Genomic DNA, 27,762 nt, shown 5'->3' with positions numbered 1-27,762 from the left:
TATCTGCATCCTTCTACAAAAGTGTCGTTCTGTCTGTGCCATGTGGCAGATCTGGCCTTAGCTGGCATTTGATCTTGCCAGTAAAATCTGCTGCTGCTTGGTATAATAGCGAGAAAGACTTGTGAAAGAAAATGAAGTGCTTTATGAGTCAGAATTCTAGACTTAGCTCTTTTGTGAGCAACAAGCAATTTCTACTGCACCAATGCAATTGGGGTGAATAAAATCACGCATCAGTCCAACCACAATTCCCTTTGCTGCAGATATACAAGTATTACCGAAAACTGGGAAAAAATATTCTAATAAGCTTTAGTAAAGCACACAAATTAATAAATTAACAAACGGTTCATGTTATACTGTCGTAGAAAAGAGACATAGGCCCTCTCCTGATTGAATATGTGGTTGAGACTGCATTCAGAACCAGTGAAAAGTAGAAATTTCCATCAAGACTTGGTGAAGAAGTGTCTCCATTACCTCAAAGGAAGTAGTGGACTCGCTGACCGTTATATTCTGTTCAGCCATTGAAGCAATAGATTACATGGTCATGGTATGGGGTTGAGGGAAAAGTAAACTACAGAGAAAAAAGCTTGTTCTTTACTGTCTGAGGGGAAGGAGACTTCTGTGACGAGTACTTTTGTCCCCCCCATACTGACAGCAGAGGTCATGCAAACTCTCAAGCCTCTGCTCGCCCCAGAAGAGGGGATCTTAGTCCACGCTGTACCTTGCTTACAGCATAATTAGTCACTGCGTGTTTTGGCTGTGCCCGAACACCGCTTACCTCACCGTTACTTCCTTCACAGGCTTTAAAGGCAGGTTATCCAGGGGAAACGGGCAGCTGGAGAATTATTCTCTTAATGGGTCTCGTTTATTAGATGCTAGAGTAGATTAACCTATTGGATGGAATCAGAAATTGGACATAGCTACAGAACCCATGTCTGCTATCTACAAAAAAAAGTGTGCAAATGCAGCTTGGTTGCTATGGTGTAAAGTCTGACATCAGGGACATGAAGACACGTTTGCCTTTTTCCGTTACTTCAGACAACGGCTGGCTGATTGGCTAAGCCATTGGGTAGGATATTGAGTTGTTACCTAACAACAAGGTGCTTCTAGTGCACAAGAAAGGGAAACAGGGGTCAGATGCTGCTGAGAACGTAATCAGTTTTCTCAAGTCTGAGTCCAGTATTTTAACCATTCAGTCTTGGAGCGTTTGAGCCAGTAATTCAGTAGGTAATTCCCTTCTTTGAGTTTTTTTCTGATGCCTTTTAGGTTTCAATATATTCTGGTGTTAGCAGAAGCCTTAGTTTTGTTGAATATGACTATATGCATTGTCTAAGCATAATAGATTCCCCCTTAGGAGCAGAAAAAAAATCACATACGCAAGTAGAAGTAGGTTTGTTTTCTTTTTTTCTGACTGTTTTATTTGAATGTAGACTTAAAACTTACGAAAAGTACCACCTTAGTAGCTCTAGAACGAGAACCTCTCTCTCTGTTTATCCATTTCAAATATACTGCATGAAGAAGAGCAGTATAAACTTCTCATAGGTTGCTCCTCCTGCATGCTTTGAGCCAAACCAGGGAAGTTCCTGGGGAAGAGCAGAAAATTATTTCATGTTTAGTGAAACCAGTACCTGTCTTTCCACATAGTCTCCCAGGTTTTGCATCATGCCTTCCGACCATGCATCTTTGGCATTGCTGCCTAGGCTTTCCATAAGACCAAGTTCGTGCCACCGCTGCCGCGTGGCTTCCTGCCCATTCCAATCAACCGCGTTTGAAATGCACAATGGCGGGACAACCCGGCTGAAAGAACCGTCACCCCCAGTTTCAAGGTGAAAGTCATCTCAAGCAATCATGAATTCCCTAACCAACATTTACGTTCTGGGAATAATGAAAGCAGAATCCTGTTGGCAAGTACCACATCAAGATGCCTTCATATCAACCTGACCTGCAAGCCCGTGGGATTACTCACCTTTATTTCTATCACGAGTTCCTCTACGGCTTTATTCTTCCCTGTATTGCACTGTGCATGCTTGCAGCTCCCCAGAAGATAGACAGTGTTTGTTGTAAAACACGCTGCACAGTTTTCAAGCGAGTTACACCCTCTTTGTGCAGTCTGCAATAAATTACAATGAGTTACTAACTACTAATACAGAGTTAAAACAATAAATGATGTAACGAGCAGAACAAATGCCTAAAGGAAATGTGTGTAAGGGCTTCACGTGGATCCAGGACACTTATCAAAACGCAAGTTGTTACAGGACTGAAACCCAAGCTAGACTGACACTGATAAAGGGTGTGTCGTAATCAGGATATAAACCAAATAGAGCCATAGTTTCCCTACCTCCTTCTAAATTCTCTGAGGCTTTGGAAGAGACTATCTGAGGTTTTAAAGCAAAGCTTATAACTTGGTATGAACAAATGTCAGTGAAGTGGCCAATATCAACAAGTTGGAGTTTTCTTGTGTAGTAAAAGTGGATCGAATTCCCTCTACCCAGGAAAAACAAATCTTTTATTTCCCTGACTTTTCTGCTTTCTCTTTCCACGCTAATAGCAATCCACAAAAAAATCAGTCAACTATCTCTAATTATGAAAAAAAGATGTCCTGTTACTCATGCTATGACAAAGTAGTGTGACGCTCGAGCACTGGGAAACAGAAGGGCCAGTCTGAAAGGCAAATTCTTCTGGTTGTTTTCACCACTTCTTCCCACATGTGGAGATATCATCGGCGTTAGCCGCAGAATGAGCTTTCCATCTGTAGAACTGCTTTTCGGTATTTGGCTATTCAGTGTCAGTGATATTGTCTTCAGCAGGGACCTGCAAAAGAAAGGGCTTCTCTGCAGCCCTGCGTTACCATCTCCAGCAGCCACTGCACGTCTGCTCCCCGGCATCCTCATCCATGCGCAGATTAAGGGATTTTATTTCATAAATGAAGACCTGAGGCACAAAGGGGAGAAAAGAGAATATGTGAAGACTCTTCCAGTTTGGCATTCCTAACCCACACATTGCTCCTCCTCTAAACCAGGGTCTGCTATGTCTCGGCCGCGGCAGTTTCGGTTGGGCTGAAGCTGCTTTGCCAGCACAACACAGTTCTGAAGCCAGTTTCTGCTGCTTCTCAGAAAATCCCTGGGCTATTTGGGGGTTTTCCAGCACAGCAGTGCCAAAATGAAGCCTGTGGCCAAAACGAGGGAGCAGCCCATGGGGTGAAATAGTTTGGGGAGGGATGAGGGGAGAGGAGCGTATTGGGAAGTCGCTCGCAACGCAGCAATCCCCGGCTTTAAGAACAGTCGCCACAATAATGGCAACTGTTATTAAAAGCGCCCACAAGCTTCTCCTATGTACAGCGAAAGACCATCAAAGGAGAACTGCCAGAGGAGAAAAAAAAAAAAATCAGGGAAGTGCAAAGGTAGTTCAAAGCTTAACGGTGATTTATTCCTTTATTGCTCATTTATGATGAGGCGATGTAACAGATTAGGCAACATTCTCATCCCCTTCGGCTGCAGGAGGGCCCGGGAAGCCGTAGCTCCTTCCAGCTGGCTGTGACACCATGGCTCCGACGCGCCTCGTGCGCTGCGAAGGACCGGAAAGCAGGTGCTGACGTTTCGCCTAACAGGAGAACGTCTTTCCACTGCCAAAACTAACGGAGAAACTCAACTTTGAAGCACGGCACGTGGAAATTATTTTCCCTCTCTGTTCAGGGAGGGTTTTCTCCCCAGCCAAGAGAGACCGGTTTCCCCTATGGGTGTGAATCAGCCCTCGCACATGACAACTCGGTAACTTTCCGCAAGAAGCGGAGTTTAAATAACCACACCGCAGGTTGCTGGAACCCGTTTGGTACAGCACGGGGATTTCCCACGCGTTTTGGCGGCAAGTCACCGGAGCGAACGCCACCGGTTCCCCACGAAGCCCCGGCGCGGCCGGCCCTGAGGTAGCGCCACCTCAGTTAAACTCCGTATAACGGCAGAGGCAACGGAGGCGGCTCCACCGACCCCCGCCCTGCCCCGGCCAGGCCGCAGTGCCCGCCGCCCCCCGGTCCCCCCCGCTCGAGCCCCCGCTGTGGCCCGAACCTCCCCCGTTCAATCCTCCTCAGGCTTGAGCGGCGGCCGCCGGGCCGAGGGGGAGCGGCAGGCGGGGGGGTGAGCAAGGTGAGGCCGGCGGGAGGGGGAAGCGGGCCCCGAGGGGAAGCTAACGGGCCGGGCCCGCCGCCGCCGCCGCTGTGGGGAGCAGAGGGGAGGGGTCACCTTGCGCTGCGCCCCCCGCCCCGAGCTGCGCGCGCTGGTCACCGGGACGACCGGGGAAGGGCCAATGGGAGCGCTCCGTGCCCGCCCCTGGCGCACAGGAGGAGGGGGCGGCCGCGACGGCGCGAGCGAGCGCCTCGTGCTCCCGCGCGCACCAATCACCGGGCGCGCCGGGAGGCGGGCGAAGGCGCGCGCGCTCTCCTCGCGCTCGCTCGCGGCTTCTTCCCCCTCCCCGCCCCCGCTGCGGGCTGGAGCCGGAGGCCGGGAGCCAATCAGGACAGAGGGAGAAAGCGTGAGGCGAGCGGGCCCGCGTGCCGCTCTGCCTATAAAAGGGGGGGCCGGGAGCGAGCGCGCGGCTCGCTCGCCGCTGGCGCTCGGGGCGGAGGGAGGCTCGCGAGGTGAGAGAGCGCGAGCGCTGTCGCGCCCGCCCGCCCGCTCTTCGCCCTGACGGCCGCCGCGCCCCCTCCCCGCCGCCCTCTCGCCCGCCCGCCTCACGCTATGAAGACCAAGTTCTGTAACGGCGAGACCGACCCTTCCCCGCTCGGGCTCCTCCTGGGCTGCAGCTCCGGCGGGGGCGGCGTCGTGCTCCCCGCCGCCGGGCAGCCCCCCTCGCCGCTGGCTCACGCCGACCCCGAGGGGAAAGGCCCCGTGGCGGCGGGCAGAGGCGGGGGCGCCACGACCCCGCCTTCCGCGCTGCTGCCGCCGCCGCCTGAGGAGGAGCCGCCGCTCGACCCGCGGACGCGGCGCAAGGCGTATCTGTGGTGTAAGGAGTTCCTGCCGGGGGCCTGGCGGGGGCTGCGGGAGGAGCAGCTGCGCATCAACCCCATCAGGTCAGCGCCGGGGGGGTGGTCCCGGGGCGGGGCGGTGGCTGGGAGTGCGAGCCGCTTCCTGACGCGGGAGGTGAGGGAGGCGAGGGCCTCCCGCTGTTACTTTCTTCTTTTTTTTTTTAAAAAAAAAAAATAAAAATCCTGCCTAGGTTAGCTTTTCCGGGCGGAGGGCAGCAGGCTCGCTGCCGCGTGGGGAGCGACTGCGCATCCGCCTCCCTCAGCCGCTCTGGGGCGGCGCGGAGGGGGGGGGGCTGCGGCCGGCGGCGGGGCAGGGCCGCCTGGACCCACCGCCTCGGCGCGGGGAGCCCCGCCGGGGGCAGGTGGAAGGCTCTGGGGCCGCTGCGTCAACCCCCGCCGCCCCGCCCGGTGCGCGGCGGCTGCTGCTGCTGCTGCTGCAGCGCCTCGGCCCTGAGCCGGCCTTGAGGGTAAAAGTGATGGAGGTGGGAGGAACCGCTGTACCGAGTACGGAGCTCCCTCCTGGGGGGGGGGAAAAGCGCCTTCCTGGCGTGGCCCTGAGCGTTCTGAAATTCGGAAGTTAGCAGGTAAATGCGGTGATGTGAATCATCCTTTGGCATATATAGTAACAAGTACTTGTGACTCAGCAGCTTGGCAGCAGAAGTATGTAAATTGGAGATGTTCTAGAAGCCATACGTGATGTGTTTGAGATCCTTGCCTTCTTTGCGGAATTAAATAGTCTCTTTTTTGTGTCGGTCCTGTATGCTACTTAAACTGGTGGTAGTTCAGAGTCTCATTTTTACGGACTGCTTGTCTAGGGTCTTAGTGCTTGATCATTCTACCTGGTCAAATGTAGAGTCGCGTACAGTTTCAGAGGATGAGGGTGTCAGCTTCTCCCCTCCAGTCCTCCGTTTGTTTTCCCAGTGTTTCTACTTTTGTTGATACATGAAATACATGCAAATCTACCCCTAGTTAGCTAAGAGAGCATACACTGTCGACAAAGCTCTGGTATATAGAAGTATAATCAAAACCCATCATATGCATTTCTAAATGTATTTTAAAAGCCTTATTAAAAATGAGCAGCTCATTGAAAGCCAGTGCAGATAGTATTTGTATTTTTAGATCATTTCTTCTCACTTGACATGATCATAATAAGTTTATGAGGGGAGAGAATTTTCAGAAGACTGATACTGTTCCTAGGCAGTAGACTAGTCTGATAATACGTCTGTAATCTGACTTGTTTAATTCTGTTTTCATCCTTATTAGTGTATACTGCTGACTTTGATACTTATTTTCTGAAGCCTCAGGTTTTAGCACAGTTATTCTTGCATTTCTTGGAAACATCCCTCTGAGATACCGCTTCAAAATGGCTTGATGGTTTCTGGATTGGGAGGAAGAGAGGATGGGCTGAAACTTAAGAATGTGTAAAACCATGCTAATTGACAGTTGCATTTGTTTTGGCAAAAGTCTTTTCACCACTCTCATCTATGGAGGATGCAGCATCGTATTGGTTTGCGGGTTCTGGTTTCACAAAAGTCACGCACTCGGTGTGCCTTCTCCAGTGTGTCTGCCCGTGTTGCCATTTTGACTGCAGTAGTGCAAATCAAGGTCATGAGCAGCTGTTAGGTACTCGGTATCGTAGGATGAAGGGGTCCGGTCCTTCTTGTTTGAAAGCGAAGAAATAAATTCGCATCTGATCAGAATGCAAATATATAAGCGCATCTAACTGCTATGACTGTGGTTTGGGGAAAGCTGTGGGAAGCTTTGAAAATAGGCAACCCTTTTGGAAGGGCTTACCTTCTGTGATTTGTAACTGGTAGCCTTACCTGTGTAAGAGCGAGATATGCCCTTTTGACCCTGAAGCTGCTGAGTCTACTGACCTTTCAGGAGAACAATACCTTTTATTAGACTCCTGTATGGATTTCCATGATTGGAGGTAACTTTTGAAGTCTTAAGTGCATAAAGCTGCAGTGCAACTTCCATTTAATGGAGTTCAGCCTCAGTAAGACACTCCTGTTTGGATGGAGAGGTATAAAAAAGAAGAGTTTCTGGGCTTTCATGCACTGTATGCAGGCTGAGCATGTGTTTAACTAAGTTTGTACAGGATTTGGAGCTCTAGTCCAGTATTTTTTGTAAAATGGGTTTCAATGTGTTTAGTTCTTCTATTCAAGTATTGATATTTTCACCAGAGCCTACATCAGAGGCCTAGGAAAGGTGGCAAATGTTTTTATAAAAAAACCTGTCTGGCACAGTTTAAACAAAGCCAGAAATGTAGTTGATATAACTAACCAATGTTCTGATTACATCTGAATAGTCTGGCTCTGCTCTTTGTTTGATATCCTTTCCATCTGTCTGTTTTTTCTACCTGTTCACCTTCATGGTTCAAAGTTACTTCATATCTCTTGTCTCTAAATATCCTCCTGTGGATGCCTGCCAAGCCACCTGGTTCTCTTCTGTCTTCTTTCTGGAGCGTGTTGTGCAGCTGCTGTTTTACCCTAGCTTCTTGAGATTTCTTTTTTCCTTCTCAGTCATTGACTTTGGACATGTAGGCCAGCCCTTCTTCTCTGTATCATCTCCCAGTGAGTACATACAGGTTCGTCTACTTCTTGGTAACCTTTTTCTCCAAAAGTCTTTACGGCTTCCCCACTGCTTGTAAGAGCAGCCAGAAAAATGCTTGAAAAAGCATTGAGAGGAGTGTCAGGTTAGCACTAAGAGCTGCATTTTAGCCACTGCATTTTTGGATCTGCCACGGATTCCTGGAATCAAAGCTCACTGCAAGGTAATATTAAATACTTACGTTTTGGGTGTAACAAAAAAATACATTGCTTTGTGAAGAAAATCACACCATTACAGAGGTACTACTATTTAAATTCTAGAGTCACTGCAGTAAGTAATGTAGCATGCTACAAGTAAAATTGTGTACTTCTTGAATCTGTGCTACCTCATCCCTTTACTGCTAGTTGCTATATTTGGATCATATCTGGTTTTTTGAAAGTTCTTTCTTTAATGGTGAGACAGACAATTTTCAGTAGAGCTGATTTGCATTTCTGTTTTGCAAGAAGTTTCAGTACTTTTTCCTCTTACAGTAGAGGAAGAAGTAATAGGGAAAATCTATTGCAGAAGGGAAATTTGAAAACTTCATTAATGAACATAATGATAATGAAGAGGATGCAGAAAGACAATGTAGTAAAGAAAACGTGGGTTGAGTAGACTGGTGTTCTTAGTGGGCTACTAGAAATGAAGAAACTTAGCTTCTCTAATCCGGTGTCTATCTAGCTTGATAAACCTGTGGAAAACAAATGCTGTCAGTTTTCCCTGCAAGAATGCTGTTGTAAAACAGTAATTAAATGAAAGGCCAGCATGCTTGTGTAACCCCTGAATGATTGAACCACAGGACTCTCTAGTTTGTGTCTTATGTGATAAGATTCTGAGGGTAACTTTAGTTTTGACAAATACATGAGCAATTTCTTTAAAATAAAGGACTCCTTTAATTGTAAATTTCAAAATTGAAAATGAGTGCATAAGTAAGACTTCTATCAGTGATGCTGTAGCACAGGTATTCAGGTTAAATCTTTGTAGCTGCCATCCCAGTGATACCAGCTCTTAATTCAAACTTTGGGGTTTATACTCACTGCATGGCTTTCAGCTTATTCTGCTGTCATCTTGCTTGTTTGTGCAACCAGGTATGTCTGACAAGACTCCAGCATCAGTCTCTACAAGTCCTGAAAATAATTAACAGAAGTCCATGTCTTACCTTAGTTGCCTGTTGCAACTTAACGTCAGTTTGCTCATAGCTTGAGCCGATAGATCTTGATGGTGAAGCTGCCAATTTTTTTACTGAAGCCTTGTATGTTAGGTGTTACTGGTACTGTTGGAAAATTGTTTCTCATGTTAGAGTAGATCACTCAGTCATACTAAACAGATGATTAGCGTGCCTCTGATTTGTAGAAAGCGAAACACGTACGCTCATCCGAGTTAGCTGATGAATTTACCTTTCTCTTGATAGAGGTGGCCTCAGCAACATGCTGTTTCAGTGCTCGCTACCTGATACCATTGAGACAGTTGCAGATGAACCACGGAAAGTTCTCCTGCGCTTATATGGTGCAATCCTGCAGATGGTGAGTATGTAGAGTGCTTTGGGAGCGGGAGGGTTTCTGTAGCTTAATTGTAATATGTTTGGAGATCTTCATTTGTGACACACTGCAAGTGTGTGCTGCTTTATCCTTTTGGGAATGTGTTTTAGTGGTAGCGGGGTAGATTGCTAGCTTAAAGCCGTTTCCTTTATAGTTTGTTATTCTCTAGAACTTACACTCCTTTCTATGCAGATCCTGACTGGCGTGTATCAGCTGAAGGCTTATTTGCTGTCCATTTGATCAGTAATGTTTTGTTTATGGTGTTAAGTTTGGACTGTGGTGTTTCAGAAAAGTTATTAAGGTTTGCTTCTGTACAGTATGTAGGACTTTGGCATAACTAGCAAGACTGCAAGAGACTAAACAGCTTCATTTTAATCTTGGTAGCGCTTACGAATCTCGGAGATTAAAGTTGAAGGTTTTGTCAAACTTGTACAGTGCACAAGCATTTTATTAGATCTCACGGGTAATTTGTGTTGCTGGAAAATTTGATCTATAGTGTTAGAATAAAAATGAAGCACAAACATCAATACCGTACAGCCATCTCATTCCAAAACATGCTTTCCTAAATGTGTGATATGCCTCGTAGCTGGCATAGAAGCTTAACAGATGCTTGTCGAACTCTTCTGATGTTACTTTTCTTTTATTTGGTTAGTAAAATGTAAATAGCATTGAAATTTGTCAAACCTTAAGAGGAGTGGTTGGCAAATCTGTTTCAAATTGCAAGGCTTAAAATCAAGAATATTTTGTAAAGGTGATCTCTCCTAAAGTTTACAGGCTGTTACTGTAGGACTGTACAACAGATCTTTTCTTACCCATCTCTGCTAGACACTTGATTATATTGTAAATAATCATAAGTGTTTAACCTTATGAAAAATTGCAGCTTTATGAAATTACATTTGGATGTTGGCAATTGTTTCCATTTGACTTAGAGGGTCTGGGTTTATTATCTATTAATTTGATATTTTCCACTACTCAGTCACTTGCTTTGGACAACTGATCCAACATCTGCAGGAGATTGACTGTTCCTGAAATTTCAGCCCATTCTTCCTGCTTCTGCTGCCTTGACCAAACTTACTATTAAAAAATCTCATTGGATACTGTCACTTAGCTGGCTTTAAAGTGTTCTTTTATTATACTATGTGAGGTGTTAACTTTCCCGTGGTAGCAAACTTCACCAGAAATATGTAAAAGATTCCAGTGGCTTGAAATAGCAGCATAAAATGCTTGGCTACACCACCATATGTGTGTTGGGAAAGTTCAACTGTTAAACAAGAAAAGTGTGTAGAAGTTCATTAATTCAAGCTGAAATAGTCTTTCCTTTCGTTTAAGAGAAACCAAAAGCAAAGTGGAAAAAAATGGTGATGAGAAACTTTGTTTTTGAAATTACTCCTACGGTTGATGCTAAGAATTTTTTTCAGAATTCTTAATGGTTTTAATGTAATGCTGACTTAATATGTAGAAGGCTTGAGTAGGAACATGGGCTGTAAAAATGCTGTAGTGGTAGAACTTCTGTTGCCCAAGAGCTGTGAAGAAATGTGGCCTTTCCCTTATATTTCAAAGGAAAAGTAAAGTAGACTGTAGAATTTGGCTGCCCTCCTCTTCCCTCAGGGTTTTTTTAACTTGTCTTTTCTGTGCCCCTATCCACTGAAGAAATCAAAATAAAATTTTGGGCTCTAAAATCAAAACTAATTCGGTTTGAAAATTGAAAGTGTGTTCGTAACTTTCTAACCTTTCTACTCTTGGTGTTGAAGGATCTTTTGAGATGTCTAACTTCCTTTATTTCCGTAGTGGCAGTGAAATGACTGCTCTTGTTGGTGCAGTTCACTAAAGGTTAAGTAAGCAGAGAAAGTCCCAAGGTAAAACTTTCAGATTGCATTGAGGTTCACAATTTTTGTCAACAAACATTTGTCTCTTCCAGCCCCTCTACCTTAAATGCAAGTTGAAATATAAGCAAACTGTTTTATTGGGGTATTTTGAAAACCTCACTTAGGATTCTTACGAATTTCCGGGTGGCATAAGCAGAATCTTATGACAAGCCTGTTAAGAGGGAGTAATTTGGTATTTTTTAGTAATGTTGCTTAAGTTTAAAGCGCTATAGAGATTAAGGGACACTGCTTAAGTAACTCGAGTTTTGAGACCTTATGCTAAAATCACGACTTAATTCTCAATGCCTTAATTGTAACTGCCACTGGGTATTAGTAGTTACCACTTGTTTGTTTGAGCCTTTGTAGCATGTTTTAACTCTTGTCCATTTTACGTTCTGTTGAAATTGGAGCACAAAACAGTGATAATATCAGCTCTTTTTATTCTTTTACTGTAAATACTATAGATCTGTAGCAATCTGCACCAAATTTTTGTACCTACAGAAGACAAGTTTAAGTTAAAATTTTGAATAGAGTGAAAAATAGATATCCGATACTAACTTAAGAATGAATGATACTGGCACCATAATTCTTCAAGCCACCTTTTAAAGGAACCATTTTTGCAGTTTGAAAATAGCCCCAGTTTGCTTATTATGAATCTTGGAAGACACAAATGTCAGTACATGAAACTCATCCAATATAAACCATGCCAGTTGGCTAAAGCTGCCACACAGGGAAGGCTTTGTGCCTTCCTCTGTCATAGCTGATATGTTTAAGCCAATTTTTTTGTGTGCATGACTGTTTTGGGGGGAGCTGGGGGGGAGATGAACTGAGCTGGCTCGGCCATTATTATGAATGGTCGCACTGGCATGGATGTTTAAAAATCAAGGACTTCTCTTGCGTATATCCTTGAGCAGAACTTTTTTTTTAAGACAAGTATTTGTGCTTGTGACAGGTTAAAGTACTAACCACATTAAAACTCAAATGTTTGAGGCACAATGCAGATATGTTCTACACTGAAAAAAGGGAAATGTCTTACTCTGCTTCACTTGTTCTTGCTCCAGCGTAGTTGCTAAATTTAAAGGGGAGCATTGAAAGTAAAACTTCCTCATGACAAAATGTCTTTAACTGTTGGCTACATCAGTGTTAAAACAACTGAAACAAAAGGTTCTCCAACAATATGCTATTTAACGTCCAGACTTTCAGATTGGATTTCATATGCAGATCACTGTAGTGTTTCTACTTAAATTCAGCACCAAAACTTGCCACATCTTAGAAATGCTGATAGGATTTCAACATAAGATAGCATCCACAAAAAAAGAAGCTGAAATTAAGGTGAATTTCTTCAAAGTTCACCTACCAAAAGGTAACTTGGGGATTGATTCCCAGTCTTTGACACATGTCAAAAGAACCTTGTACTCTGATTCACTGGGGCTCTGTTACTTTGCAACAGCCAAAACAAAATCTTGTATATAAATGAGGAAAAACAAACCAGTATACCTCATGTTCCTCTCTGGCCTCTCAATTTCTGTGTGAGCAGAGGCAAAATAAGTATAAATGGTTGCCACAGTTCTGTGGTAAATCTTTTTCCATACCTGCCTTGCTGCCTTTTATTTTTTGTAACTAAATAAAATGCAGACTGCTGTGTAACTGTAATTATCAACGTCTTCTGTGGTTGTTGGTGTCCATGTCTGTTTGTAGCATGGAGTAACTACAAATCCCTGGCACTGGCAGACGGCTTGAAAGAAACCAAGCACCTCTTACGGGGATATATTTGTGTTGGGTGGAGTTAAGGGTATTCTGGGGGTAATGTACCACTTTAGTTGTATATGCATGTGTTCTCTGCTGCAGGCTTGCCCATGCGATCGTGCCTAGAGCACTCTGGTTTCCAGGTGACAGACACGATTCACGGTATAGTATGAGATCTCTGAAGTTGGAGCATTCTCTACAGCTTTCATTTTCTTTAGTACTGGATTTCATTGTTTAAAAATAAGGCTTAAGTAGCACCAGCTACTGTCTGTGCATCTGAATGTTTACAGCAATAACAAAATACCAAAGTACTGCCCCTTCCTTTCCTCTGCTCCCTCATAAGAGAATGGTAACTTGAAATGAAGAGGATTAGAGATGTCTTTGTGGCTTTTGTAGGGCTTGAACTGGGAATTATTCTTCACGTGCTAGATTCTAGGACTTCAGCACATTAGTATCACTTCCCTTCAGGTCTGGCAGGGATCAGTGATCAACGGCAGATTCTTAGAAGCAGGAATAGCTATTTTTCAAATCTAAAACTGTTCTTCTTCCCATACCTTGAAGTTCAAATCGATGTCTTCCAACAGCTTCTAGAATTAAGAAAAGTTTCCCCTGCATAGGTTGCCTCTAATGTCTCAGGCAGTTCCTTGTAATGGTGTAATACCTTGGGATTTGCCTAATCAAAGTATTGCAGTATTTTGAAGTCTTAAACTACTAAAGCTGAGTAAACTCTGAAAAATGGAGTTACAATGTAAGATTTAAAGTTGTGGGCAGAGCTAAGAGTTATTTGGGGAAAAAGGTTGCAAGTTCCTCCTCTCTACAGAATTCTCCCGCCAAGCATCATTTGGGATTTTTGATACAGAGCTCATTTTCCAGCTACAAGAGAAAAAAATTTGGGGCATTAGGGAGAAAATAGTGAAGAACTTGGTTTTCTGTGTCAAACTGCCAGACGTATAAACACTGTCTGGTCATCTTCTGTTCACAGGTCAGATAATGTGCAGTGTCTCCCATTCCAGGACTTTAACCTTGTACCTGAAGCTTCCTGCCTTAAAATCAGTTTACATGATCACAGAGTAGACTCTATAACAACTTCTGTTGTCTCTGTGCATATTGCTGTCCTCCCTTACTAAAATTGTAGTGAGCCTTCTTAATCTGCTTTGAGAATAAACCTTCCCACAATAAAAGAAGCACTGAACAAATATTTAAAGAAATCTTAAAGATGAAGAACATGTGTCCATTTCTAATTAATATTTCTACATAGAGGGAGTGATTAAAAACCTCCAGCAGTTATTCAGTCATTCTCTTACTTGGGTAATTAAAATCTCCTTATTGCTGTTGACATAAATAGCTCCCAGAATTGGACATAAATTGGAGTGAGCTATTAGAGTTCATGGAAAAACTGATTGGTTTAGCCAAGAACGCATGAGCTAAATGTGTAGATGGAATATCTCATGGTATATGAGATGTTTCACTTTGAACCACTGTTCTCACAGGTGATTGTACACTCAGAAAACAATCAAATCCTACCACTTTAACATCTGTTAAACTCTTAAACTTTGGTTACATAAAATTGTGTCCTGCTTACTCCGTGCTCCTTGACCATGTGTCCTGGAGACTTTCCGAATTCTGGGCTGAGTACATGGCCACTTGTTAAGACTGATCCTCTCCAAGCTCCCATTCCTGTTTGCAAGTTATTTACAAGTTACTTAGTGTTCATTCTCCTCTGGACACCAATGCTCCACACTGAGGGAACAGAAAAGAGGAAGGGATGCCGCAGAAGTCTCCTTTTCTGATGACTCTGCAGTGCACATCCCTAACTGTCTCTTTCTAATGGCATGATAGATGCCATTAGGCTATCTCCAACACTAATTTGAGGTGGACTCTTAGAACTGGCTAGCTCTTTATACAGTATGACTTCTGGAAAGTGGATGCCAGTTCAGGTTCTAGGGAAAAGCCTAATCTGCTTACCTTCTGATGAACTGAACCATTCTGAGAGCACCATTAATCAGGAAAGACTCCTGGATGGTGAGTAACTTTCTGACTGTTCAAGAAAATCTGTAAGATGCAAGAGTGGTATTGATGTAGGACATGCTTGTTCAGAGAAGCCCTCTGTAAATGACTTTAATACTATGGAGTAGTTACGCATTTAGCTTTAGTGAGTATGTTTTGACTTTAGTTTATATTCCTTTCAAGGAAATTAATAATAGTAGTTTTCATATTGTCTTGTTTTAAACTTATTATCCTAGTGGAATGGGAAGTACTTGCTGAAAGACCATCGATTCATGTTAACTATACTTCTTCTATAGCTTCTGAAATACCGTAACTGCATAGCTTGTGTAAATCATTAGCTTGTTGTATTGTACTTAAGGCAGCTGGTGTTGCTTAACTGTATTCCATTAAGTTCATATTTCCACCCTTGTTTTGGACATGTTAGAGCTTTGGAACAGAAAGGTATGCACATGGTTCTATGAATCAAATGTTCTTGTTCAGAAGGTGGAGATGCAGGCTACCTTTATGGGCCTCTAAAGCTAGTCTGGTTTAAACAGTCAACGGTGGAATTGCAACATAAATAGCAGCCACAAACTGTCGCTAATTGTAAGCAAATATTTGCTTTCTCTTCTCCTTACCTTCAGGCCCTTTAAAGGACAAGGGTTTTAATACATCTTCAATTTTAAATGCGCAGCTCTATTAAAAGCATGTGCCACTGAGGGTTCAGTTGCTGAGGGTATGGTTTGATACTCTGAAACTGCTTTATAATGGCTGTTAACAACCGTAGCGCCATACATTATGCATGGAATTTGTTTAAGTTTTGCTAGTATACTGCAGTTCTTACACAGGCAGTTCTTTTGAAGAAAAACCTTGGATTTGCACAGCCAGTGGTACATCGTACATATAGCCTAGACAGCATACTGTAAATAAGGTAATTCTAGTCACAAGAAATTTGGAAAATAAGATTACAGAAAAAAGCAAGTGCTTTGCAAGCTTCGTAACATGCCTCTTCTAATAGTCCTTCTAAGGCTTTTATGTAATCTCTGTAATGTGTCTCTTAAGTGCTTCAGCTGCAAGAAGACTATCATCCCAGGTGTCATGCAGAGGGACTTAATTTTCTCTTAATTAAAAATGTTCCTCTAAGCTTATGATACATTGAAATCTTGTTTTGAAATACTAGGAAACAATAAAAACATACCTGAAAATCAGCTCTCGGGCTGTTTAAAGGAGTGGCTTGGTCTCAGTGGCACATCCTTTTGAAAGACTTTGGAATTGTTGAAATAGCGTGGTGGTCAGAGGTCAGATGGATACTAGTGCTGTAGCTGTCACAGATCAAGACAGTGTTGAGACATCTAGTTAACTGTAGCTGGCACTTCTACTCCCTTTGTTCTGGTGGTTGCAGGTTAATCATGTTAAATTTCATCTTCTCATTGTGTTTGCTTTTTCTCATTCATAGAGGTCCTGTAATAAAGGAGAGTCTGTACAGTCTCAGAAGGAAAATGACTTGCAAGTGAGTAATTAAATTTGCTTATTTCACAGGATTTTATAGATGATAAAGAAATGTGGTGATCCTGCTTGTTCTAAACCCATAGTTACTCCACCTGGTGTCTGGGCTGTGTTTCTAGAAACCGTAAACAGGGATAAGAAGAGAAGTCTATTTGCTCATAGAAGTAACATTATAATGTCAGCGTCTGTACATAGTTTGGAAAGATTTAAGCATTCCACATTAACAAGAAACAACCCTAATCCCTGTTTTATAGTACACTGATGAACTCTTCTGAGGAAAGTATATGGAGCTGAAGAGAACTTCCTCTTGAACATGAAGTGTTTCTGATTAGCGTTGTGCTTGGATCATCTGTATTCTGCAAACTTTAAAGTTCTTGCATTTGGAACCGTTTCTGCTCATGCAGCATAATGTTTAGCTCAGTGTAATTTTTCCTAAAGTCATCTGAGCAGAATTTGGTAATTTAGATTTCTACCCTATTTTTTCAGTAAGGGATCACATTGCAGCATCTTAGCCAGATGCTTTTCTTGTTATGTACTGTTGTTTCTCAGCTCTGTAATGGTTTTGGCAGTGATTAGGGAGAAGTACATTTTATGCGTTGGTAAGTGCTGTTTTTCTCCCCTCATATTTTCTGCCTTCTGGGAATGCCATCTGAAACAGTTCAGGCGTTTGGGTTTTTTCTAGTGAGTTGAAACTGGTTTTAAAATTTTTGTTGTTGAATGACTGCTTTTGAAGTTTTGTTGAACTTTCAGTTAAGTTTACTGGAACAGCTTCAATCAGTTGAACCAAGGCTGAACTGAAAAATGTACTGGTTTGATTCCTCAATTTTCTTCAGAGGTGAAAAATGGAGGTGGCTTGATTTCTCCCCTGCCCCAATCCAGTAAAAAAAGTTCCTAAAGTTATAAAAGAAAACAAAAATCCAAACAAGCCCCACCCTGGTGCCAGCAGCTCCTGGAAGTTTCACAGTCCAGGAAGCGAGGCTTTGAACTTGAGAACTGTCTTCGTTTGTTGCCTGAAAATAGTGATTCTGTGCTGGTACGTTATTGTTGTCTGCTGTTATCTCATAGTGCTGGAACTTCACTGCTGGATCAATCTACTCAAGAATTCCTGTCAGGATGGATTTGTTAATTTTCCTGAGTCTAGGTGAAATTTGTAGGTAGGTTTGATCAGAGGAATAAATCTCTTCCTTTGGAGAGAAGAAAAAACCTGTGGGTAATCCCAAAATGTTCTGGATCACTAGCAAAAGCATTGTAGCTGGTCTGAGCTGCCTGGTATTTATCCCATTTCTACGCAGTTGTTAATCTTCTGTCAGCTCAAGGTCTTCTACCGGGGATTATCTATCTTTTAGCTTGGTTTTGCTATAGTTAGGGATAATTTTCCTCAAAATATTACTATTTCATGTATTTTATAGTGAGCTTTTTGTTGAAGCAAGAATAAAGCAGAAGCTTCAATTCCAACTGAAGTATAGAAAGGCTTATGATCTCTCCTTCCCTGAATGGGAGTTGCATACTGGAAAAGTCTTGTGTAAAGAGTTTTTAATTCTTAGCTTATAAATGCGACATTCAGCTCTAAGTATTCATTTAAGTGTGAGTGGTCAAATCTTCTCCAGAAGCTTGTTTTAAATACAAGTGTTCCTGGTTACATCTGTTTGAAACGGATTAAAATTGAGAGCTTCAGAGCTTAAAACAACAGGTTGTTATCTTGGCAATATAAGTATATTGCAAAGTATTTGAAGGCATTGAGAGACATAATTTAGTTACAATGCTTGATCCTTTAAAAAAGTCATCAGGTGAACATTTAACTGAAGAGTTAGATACCTAGATTTGTTCAGTGTCCACATGAAGTATGCTGTAGAATTTTCTAATGTCCTTTAGTAGTTTATTTCCACACATATACTTGGCAGTAGTGTATGGAGTGCAGACTTGGTAAAAGGTCCATCAGGTATTATGAAGGAGAAGCCTTTGTGCCTGAGATACATAGATGGTATTATCCTGGAGCTCTCACTGGACTTGTTCTCAAGTGACCATTCTGTTAAGAGTAGAGGAAGTTCTTTTGGGGTTCTAAACATTTTTGTCTCGGCTGAGGGAACTGGGGTTGTTCAGTCTGGAGAAGAGGAGGCTGTGGGGAGACCTCATCGCTCTCTACAACTACCTGAAAGGAGGTTGTGGTGAGGTGGGTGCTGGTCTCTTTTCCTACGTAACTAGCAATAGAATGAGAGGAAATGGCCTCAAGTTGCACCAGGGGAGGTTCAGGCTGGATATTAGGAAAAATTTCTTTACTGAGAGAGTGGTGAAGCATTGGAAGAGGCTGCCCAGGGAGGTGGTGGAGTCACCATCCCCGGAGGTGTTCAAGGAGCGTGTGGACGTGGCCCTGCGGGACATGGTTGAGTGGGCATGGTGGGGTTGGGCTGGTGGTTGGACTTGATGATCTTACAGGTCTTTTCCAACCTTAATGATTCTGTGATTAAGAGTCAGGCACTGGAGCATTCAAACTTGAATAGTCTCATACTGGTGCTTTTAGATAATATTTGCTTGTACTTTTTAATCTTGAAGCGGATCTTTCATGGAGAGATGCAGCCATCCTTGTTAACACTGCTGACACAGAAGGTTACGAACTTGGAATAGTGCAGTTGTGGATTATCTGAAGGTTCTAAATTTGTAAGCATTTCTTAAAGGACTAGTGCTAGGCAGACATGTGGCAGAAGTAACCCAGAATTGCGCTGTTAAGTAATTGGAAATTTCACTGTTTCTGGTTGTCACTTCTGAAGCATTAAGGGGCATCTTAATGAAGAACATTGCTTTGGCACTTACTGTTATCCAAGTATCATGAGTTGGTTTTTCAGTAAGATGTGAAAACAAGGAACTGACATCTTAATGGGAACAGTCAACAGGATTGCTGTAATCAGACTTCTCAAACACCCTGGTGTTGTACCAGGCACAGGCAAATGCAATATCTGCTGATAATGGAGTAGACATTCAGTAACCTGAATCTAATTTGCTTTTTGGTGCTTGGCATCAGGCTTCAGAATTGAAAAGTTCAGATCTGTGGTGGTGAGGGCATGTGAAATGATTAAAAGTACATATTTTTGGTGCGTTAGTTCTGCTTCAAGGAGTTGAGATGGAAAAACAGTGGAGGACCTGGATGCAATAAATTCATCTGCAAATCATCTTAAACTATCAACTGGTATTCCTGATGAGTCTCTTACTTTTTATTGAAGTTAATGCTTCAGAACATAGTTACATGAGTCTATCCTACAGTTCAATATGAAATGCTAGAATTTCTTGAAGATGCCAGAATAATAAGGTGTGGGCCAATAATAAAAATTTATCAACGGAACTGCCTGCAGTGTACTCGAGAATGGAACTTGTATAGAAAGAGTAATTCACTGTCTCAGACTGCAGTGACTACAGTAATGCAAAAGGCTCTGTAGTCTGAAATATCTGAGAGCTTTCTTAATTTTGTGCTCTTAATTGTTATGCTTTTAAATGTCACAGATCAGACTTTGAGATGAGTTGCTCAAAAGTAGGCAGAGGATTAGCAGACCTCTAGGATTTGAGTACAGCTAGGTTCTGGTTAACATAATTGCTACAGTAGTGATTTATACTGTGGCTTCTGTCTAATCTTACCCATCAAGAAAGCTCTACTTCAGTGATTTTAACTGTATTTTTGAGACATATTTCATATTTCTATTAATTTTTAAACATTCATATTAAAAAGCTGTCTGCTTGTGATTGTTATGGACTGAGTTTATTGATGTAAGGAAAACCTTGAAGAAAAGTTATTGAAACTTGAGGTATGTTTGGAGGTAGAAAAGGGAGGATGTTTATTCACACACGCTCCTTAGCAGGAGTTTAAATTACTCTCTCTTTAAAAAAAAAAAAGAGGGAAGACCTAAAATGTGCTTAACAGGGAAAAAAAGTCATTCTTTTAAATGAAAAACTAGTTAGTTCAGTCTTTCACTTCAGTCACTTGCATAGTTAAAATGTCCTTTTGTGAGGTAGTGTTCCAAAGTGTGTTAAAATAGCCAAAGATAATATTTATAGTTCTTGTGCTGTGCTTCCGTGGGATAAACTCCTTCAGGAAATGAATTTGCAGAGCTCCCACAGGTTAGGGAGGAGAGGGCGTTGGGGTTTTTGCATAGTTTTCTTTTGACCTGGCCCACCAACAGTACCTGTTAGGTAATACGGATTTTCCTCCCCAGCTTTAAACTTGAAAGCAAAATATTTGTGTTGCTCCCATGCTAACTACGAGTTGTTATTAGTCAAGAAACTTTGGTTACAAAAATGTTGAGTCGTCTTTTTAAAGCTAACCCTAAAATGTCTCACTTTGTAGCAGTTTAGCTGTCATGCACACCTAAGTTCATTTCTGTGCAAACACCAGCTAATGCTTTAATTTTTTTTTGTAGGGGGCAGAAGCCATGGTTCTGGAAAGTGTTATGTTTGCCATTCTTGCGGAGAGAGCTCTTGGCCCAAAGCTGTATGGAATTTTTCCACAAGGGCGACTGGAGGAATTCATTCCCGTAAGTCCTGTTCATGATTAGTTAGTGGGCTGCTGGTAGCTGTTTTAATTGATCATGACAAGAAGGTCTCTGGACTGCCCGGAAAAGCAGGGATGTGGGAAGGGAATACTTGGCAGTCTGTAGTAATTGCTAGCTGTAATTTGATACAGTTATCGTGGGTGTTGGAGAGCCCAATTATAGCTCTTGCCAGGGAGAGATGTCTGAAAACTCTTCAGCTGTAGCAGAGACTAATAAATGAAGATAAAAAGCCCGTTAGATACCAAACATAGCCTTGGAAGCTATGGAGTAACACTTTCCTTTAACAGCAACAAGAGCAGATGCTTTTGATGTTCTTAAATATTTATACCCAATCTGCTGTGAAGATATTCTTAGTGTGAGATGCGATATTCCCCAGGTCTTGATCTAGAAGGGAACTAAGTCATAAGTGAGCTAGGCTGGCTAACTCGGCTTTTCCAAAGATGGCAATTTTGTAAGTTCATTTGGGATGAAAAAAGTGTATTGCTTGAGTACTATTCTAGTATTTTATACTAACTTTACTACATAGAGACTAATGCAAGTGTTTGTAATTGATTAATTACAAAAATGTGATTAACTGTATTTTAAGAATACTGTATTTTATTACAGAGCAGGAAACTCAGTACTGAAGAACTAGGCTTACCTGACATATCTGCTGAAATAGCTGAGAAGATGGCTAGATTTCATGGCATGAAAATGCCGTTTAATAAAGAACCTAAGTGGCTTTTTGGAACCATGGAAAAGTAAGTTATGCAATACTTTAAAGTATGGAAAAAAGGTGACCTGTTGTAATTTTGATAAGCAGATTGTTCTTCCTGAATGCCTGAGAGCACAAGCTCTCACTGTACCCAGAAACTGTTTCATAGTTGCTTGAGGAACTTAAATTAACTTGAAGAATAGTAACATCATCTTTAGTAACTCTTTTTTTAAACTGTCATCTTTTTACTTTAAATGGTATCTCAGTATGGGAAGACTAATATACTTATTGTCACAAATGCTGTACTATTGTCTCTGTTTTTAACAGATATCTAAATCAAGTGCTGAGGATTAAATTTACCAGAGAATCCAGAACTAGAAAACTGAACAAACTCCTCAGTTACAATCTCCCCCAGGAAATGAAAAATCTAAGGTGGGCTTACTTTGTCTACCACTGTTTTCCAATTTGCCCAGTTTCAGTATGGTTTTGTATTCTTGTTCAAACACATTATACAGTGTAATACCCTATATTCATTTTACTTTATAAGTTGGGGATTGGTTTTGGTTCTGTAACCAACCTGAGTCTCATATGACTACACATTGATACCATCAATTGCTGATCTGACTTGCTGATCAGTGAGGTCCAACTTAATTGTCCTGATCTTGGGCTCCTAATTAAGAAAATAGGCTCTTGCTAGAAAGGAATAGTACTTCAAATTCTGAAAATGAAAACCATTCTTCACTTGGAAGTGGAACTGAGCTTCATGATTTGTTACTTACAAGATCCCATACTGCTGTTTTCTAGAGCTATGCTTGAAGCTACTTCATCACCAGTTGTATTTTGCCACAATGACTGTCAAGAAGGTAAGCTGCTACTATTTCATGACCTTGTATTGAGCCTTTTCTGGTCACTTGTTTGCTTTCTGAGAGGTAGTCACATTATCGAGGTACTGCCCTGACAGCTGACCTGAAACAGCAGCCTGTGCGCTCCCAGTGTGCAGCAGTGGCAAACCAAAGCGCATTGGCTTCAGCAACCCCTCACACTCATTAAGAGAACATGTAGTATTGTAACTGGATTAAGCCAAGCATGTACACATGCTCTGTTAGTGCAGGTCAGTTGATGATGGCAGCCTTAGGTATGATCTTAACAGAAAAGACCCTTCTTAGCTGTCTGCAATATACATGATCAGAGTAGCATATGCTTTAGTCCTTTTAAAAGAAAGATACTGGAAAAGTACAGTGAAGGGTGAAAATGGAGACTAGGGTAGTTTGACTCAGCAGTTCCCAGCTTGTACTGGTAAGAAACATTAGGAAAACCTTATCCATCTTTTTTCAGTGCTCTCTGTCTGGGAGTCACGGAGGGAATAACAATTTTTCTGAGCCAGTTCTCTAAAGAGATGAAAAGGAGGCAGGGCTGACGGTGTCGGGTATGCTGTGTTTGTGCTCCCTGACACCTGTATGGTGGGTAAGCTGGGCTGAGCTGGAAGGGTGCTATACTGGGACCACATGCAGGGCTGTTTTGTTCTCAGGAGATAAGTTACAGTGACAAAGTGAATTGAAAGACAAAGCAATCTCCCTGTTAGAAAAGCTTAGCCTTTTCCTTTATATAGATACCAGTTGTGCCACATACTAGAATAGCAAAGTGATCAGTCTGTGGCTTTCAGGCTGCTGAAAAGCAATTCCTGTCCCCAGTGTTGTGTGATCAGTGATAGTGCTCTGCAGGTATGAGAGATGCTGCATAATTTAGATCTCGAGCTGTGGAAGGAAACAATTCAAGGGGCTGTGTGGGCTGACAGTGTCACCTGAGTTAGTGGCAAGCTAAACGCTGGAGAAGCAGGACCCTTGGGAGAAGAAATCTTCCTCCGCCTGTACAGAAGAAAACTTTCTTGCTTTCACCTTTACAAGGTTTATAGTATGTATCTCAACTTTCAGTGAGCTGGTATACAGCCGGTATGACTTGGCTTTTCCTATCATTCCTCTGTGCAGGTGTAAGGGATGACTGGGATTTTCTGAACAATGTTTCTTAAGATAAGAGTGTTGCTTTTCTGTAATTTTCCTGGGACTTTATTGAACATGCTGTATTATCTTAACATTTTCAGGGAATGTCTTGCTTCTAGAAGGCAGAGAGAATTCAGAAAACCAAAAGCTGATGCTCATTGACTTTGAATACAGCAGCTATAACTACCGGTAAATCACTTTGTTTTCTATTCAGCAGGAAGGCGTATTACTCTCTACATGCTACAGCGAGAGCAAGTGCTGCACTGCTGATTATCTCTCTATTCTAGTGAATTGTGTTCTGCTCTGTTAGTGGTGGACAGCAAATATAACTAGACAAAACAACTCTGGTCCTGATGGTGTGGAGTATAGGCGTACAGCAGAGTCAAAGTTGTTGGAGCTCCTTGCTTGTCCAGACTAGAGGGCTTATTTATGCACAAACGGCTTCTTGCTTGCATGTCAAAATTTCTTTTGAGTGGGGAGTTGAGGAGAATGGCAGATTGTGTGTGTACGTATGTATGTAGGGCAGGTTTGCTTTTGCATTTTTTTCTTCAGGCCTTTCAAATGGCTTTCTCATCTGTGCAGATGAGAGTAATCCTAGGTTTTTCACTACATGGTTACACAAAATGCTTTCTATTCTTACCTCAGTCATCTAGTACTTGTGTTTTAAGGATGATCTGCATGCGCGAACATAATAGAACCCTGAATTCCAATAATGTAAAAGTGGGATATGTTAATACTTTGAGTACACCCTCTTTGCCTGCGATAATGCTAATGTCAGAGATGTGTGTGACTTCATGCTGAGATGTAGTGCATACCGAAGTATTTTAACTGTCTCCATTGGGATAAAACTTGGTAGCAAAGTCTAGTATTTTCATGTAGCTGGTAGCTTTCATTCTTAACTGCCTATCTTTACTAATTGATTTTAATAACTTGCAAAAAAGTTGTATTCTAGTCATCAATTCTCTACCTCTCTTAGCAAAACTGCAGTAAGTTCTAAGTAGCCTTGTGCTTTTAAACTTGATTTTAGTTTGCTTAAGCAAAACCAGATTGCTAGTATGCAAATATTGAGGTGCTCAGTCTTTGTTTCTTTTTCAGAGGATTTGACATTGGAAATCACTTCTGTGAATGGATGTACGATTACACGTATGAGAAGTACCCATTCTTCAAAGCCAGCGTTCTTAAATATCCTTCGAAGAAGCAACAGGTAGGCACGTAAGACATAACTAATAAAATGCCAGCGTCCACAGTTCTTCAAATCTTAACGCTCTTTTCCGATTCTGTTTTGGACTTACTCCATCCCAAGACTTTTCCTCTGTGACTTCCATAAATATAACAACTTCCTGTAATCCTGACTACCTTTGCTTTAAAAAGCATAGAAATTTCATAATAGTAGATACTCTATCCTGAATAGCTGTGTGCCATGTAGCTATCCGCCACAGAAAGTCCACTAGTTGTGGACTGCAACTGTGAAATTAGTTGGCAGCAGCAAAATGTCGTCTGTTGTCCTAAAATTACAGCTTTTCTTAACGCAGACTTCCAGGCGATGAGTAGAACGACCATTAATCTTGAAGCTAACTCCAGCATTGTTGATGCTTGGAAAAAATAAATGGCAACTTATTAAAAGGCCTGCCTAGTTCTGAAAGAAGCAAATATGTCTTGAGACGAAGAGCTGTAACTGTCATTTACGTGCTTTCCAGCTTCACTTTATCTCCAGTTACCTGTCTGCATTCCATGATGGCTTTGAAAATCTGAGCAATGAAGAGAAGTCCAAACTAGAAGAAGAAGTGTTGATAGAAGTTAACAGGTAACGTGCCTTTCACAACTGTATCGTGAAACTTCCACTGTGATACCTATACTTGCATACCTCACTGGGTGGAGAAACGGTCAGCCAAGAGAGATTCTAAGCTATTTATATGTGGTAAAGAAAAATCTGTCCACTGTAACCTTTAGGTATGTGGTATACACTGTTAGTGGAGTAAGCAAAATGCTACTCCATGGGGAAGCTAATGGAATTACTTTTATAATGTCATACTTGAAGAAAAGTTGTGGACATCCCCAAACCAGGGAATACTGTTCTAACAGGATATTGAAATAAGGTGTTGTGGCGTAGCTGTGTTTCACTAAATGTAGCCCTGTAATTTCAGGTTTGCCCTTGCATCACACTTCTTCTGGGGTCTGTGGTCTATTATACAAGCAAAGATCTCATCCATTGAGTTTGGTTACCTGGTAAGTTATATAATCGTAGTTTCATGCAAGTAAAAATGTATACTCTATTCAGTAACCTGTGGTACATTATCAGAAAGTAAATGAAATGGCCTCTCACAGCAAGAAATATCTTCTGAGTGGAGTAAAGCTTTTTAAAATCAAATTTGTTACTAGTTTGTGCTCTTTCCTTAAGAATGTAAAGAACATCTAAGATCACAAAAACTTCAGAAATTCTTCCCCTTGTTACATAGAGAGACTATAGCCTTATGTGTCAGGCCTTGCAGTGGGATGATGCCTTGCAGTGAAGTATTCTTCTGCAATAAGAGATCCTGTGCAAGAGGGAAGCTAGCATGCAGTAAGTGTGAATTTGGAAATTGAGTAGTCAAAGTGCACGTGTTGATACTCGGTGTGCAACAATATCAATGCCAGGTAGCTTGTTGTACGTGAGAAACAGATCAGTCTAACTCTTGATACAGGTTTAGTGTACTGTAAAGTGATAACAGCTTTCAGGTACACTGAATTATCCTGCAGGAAGTGTTGCAGAAGCCGTCCTTTTTAGTGAAATCCTGACCTTTTTAGTTCCTGTTTTTGCTGACATGCTGGCAGCAGCTAATAGTGTTAGAGTTGAAATAAGACTGGAGGAAATTTTAAGAGGCCAGAACACCTCTGGAGAGATTATCCTTCCCAAATAGAGCTAATTAATGCCCTGAGATGATGGATTAGGAAGGTAACACAGTTAATATTGTTATTATGCTTCCCCATGCCAAGTAAGAAGACTCAGCTGTGTTTACTGTATTGAGTACTGAATGTCCCTTATTTCTCCAGGAATATGCGTTATCCAGATTCGATGCTTACTTCGACCAGAAGAGGAAGCTGAAGGTGTGAGTGTGGGAGGAGTGGCCTGTTGGTTACTGTACGAAGAGGGCAGCTGGACAGAACTTACACTGTGCTTAGGCTACTGTATCTCTAACGAAGGTGTCACTGAATTCCAGTTCCTTGGAACGCAGGTGTACAGTACTGAAGACTGTATAAAAATTACTTGTTTACAGTTTCGTAAATACTTGGAATGAGATTGGGAGGCAAAAGTAAAATACAACAGTGCAATATCTTTAAATTTTTTTGATCTAGAAGGTATTTTATATTATGGGAGAAGCTTACAATTACATGTCCATACCACATGCATCAGAGCAAACAGTGTTACTGTGAGTATGTTTTCTAGGGGCGTGTTGGCACTATGGTTTATGTTGTATGTGGAACAGTTGTAAAAGATGATTCATTGTAGACACTGCCTCTTTAATGAGAAGGGAAAGCAAAGGAGACAACTGTTAAACTGTGAAGTAGGCTTCAAATCTTAACTGTGAGATTTAGGTTCAACGTGCCCCATGAACACTATCTTCAAAGCTGCTGATATGTTACACCACTTTAACCATAAAGCAACTGAACACTTTGAAGCAGTATGCTTTAAAGTGTTGTCTACATATACATGAATGTTTCTCTTAAGCTGGTGTGCCTGTGAAGTGAAGTATGAATGAACTTTGAACTGGACATTCTGACGGAGTTTGTCTCGAACTGTTCATTCCGTGTCCTTCAAGAACATGCTTTAGCCCAGCCTGGTTGTCTCTTAAAATGTTGTGTCCTGCACAGGGGGTTCTGTGGGCTGGCAGCACTGGGAAGAGTGCCTTGAATTGCTCTAGCAGCTCCCCAGAGAACTGGATTGGCCTTGACAGTACTTGCAGTTGGAGCCCGTCTCTCTTCTTGTGTTGCCACAGTACATGGTTGTAAGAAATAGTAGAGCCAAAGACTGCGGAGAACACTTGAGGAAACGGCTGTTCTGCCCATCTGATGCTTATGTGGCTTGGGAGGTGCTTTCCTTGCACCTTCAATTTTCATTATGTTCCAGCAATCCAGTAAAGTGGAGTGTCTTGTGGGGAACAATAATGTGTATATTGAAACTTGAGTATAATCTGTGTACATGTCATCTAAAGATTTCTTTAGATTTTTGGGAGCTTGTTTATTTTGAATGTTACTTGGTTGTGCTTTCTAACACACTGTATTATAAATAATAAACTTCTAAGTCTACCCTT

General features: G+C 42.0%; 1 protein-coding gene across 3 annotated transcripts; it reads left to right on the top strand.

The window, feature by feature from the left end:
• The first annotated feature begins 4,727 nt into the window (after positions 1-4,727).
• Positions 4,728-27,762, top strand: CHKA (choline kinase alpha). Of its 3 annotated transcripts, XM_059825777.1 has the most exons (12): positions 4,728-5,059; positions 9,018-9,129; positions 16,198-16,251; positions 20,651-20,764; positions 21,389-21,522; positions 21,804-21,908; positions 22,281-22,339; positions 23,575-23,662; positions 24,569-24,677; positions 25,171-25,277; positions 25,618-25,699; positions 26,504-27,762. In XM_059825777.1, the coding sequence occupies exons 1-12, from the start codon at positions 4,728-4,730 to the stop codon at positions 26,561-26,563; spliced, it is 1,356 nt and encodes a 451-aa protein (XP_059681760.1). In that variant the 3' UTR covers positions 26,564-27,762. The 3 variants fall into 3 exon arrangements, with proteins under 3 accessions (XP_059681760.1, XP_059681761.1, XP_059681762.1); XM_059825778.1 differs by lacking the exon at positions 16,198-16,251; XM_059825779.1 differs by lacking the exon at positions 20,651-20,764.

Source organism: Gavia stellata, chromosome 17 (assembly GCF_030936135.1).
Source record: "Gavia stellata isolate bGavSte3 chromosome 17, bGavSte3.hap2, whole genome shotgun sequence".
Taxonomy (NCBI): Eukaryota; Metazoa; Chordata; class Aves; order Gaviiformes; family Gaviidae; genus Gavia; species Gavia stellata.
Note: the sequence above shows the minus strand (reverse complement) of the source record. Positions and strands in the feature narration are given on the sequence as shown.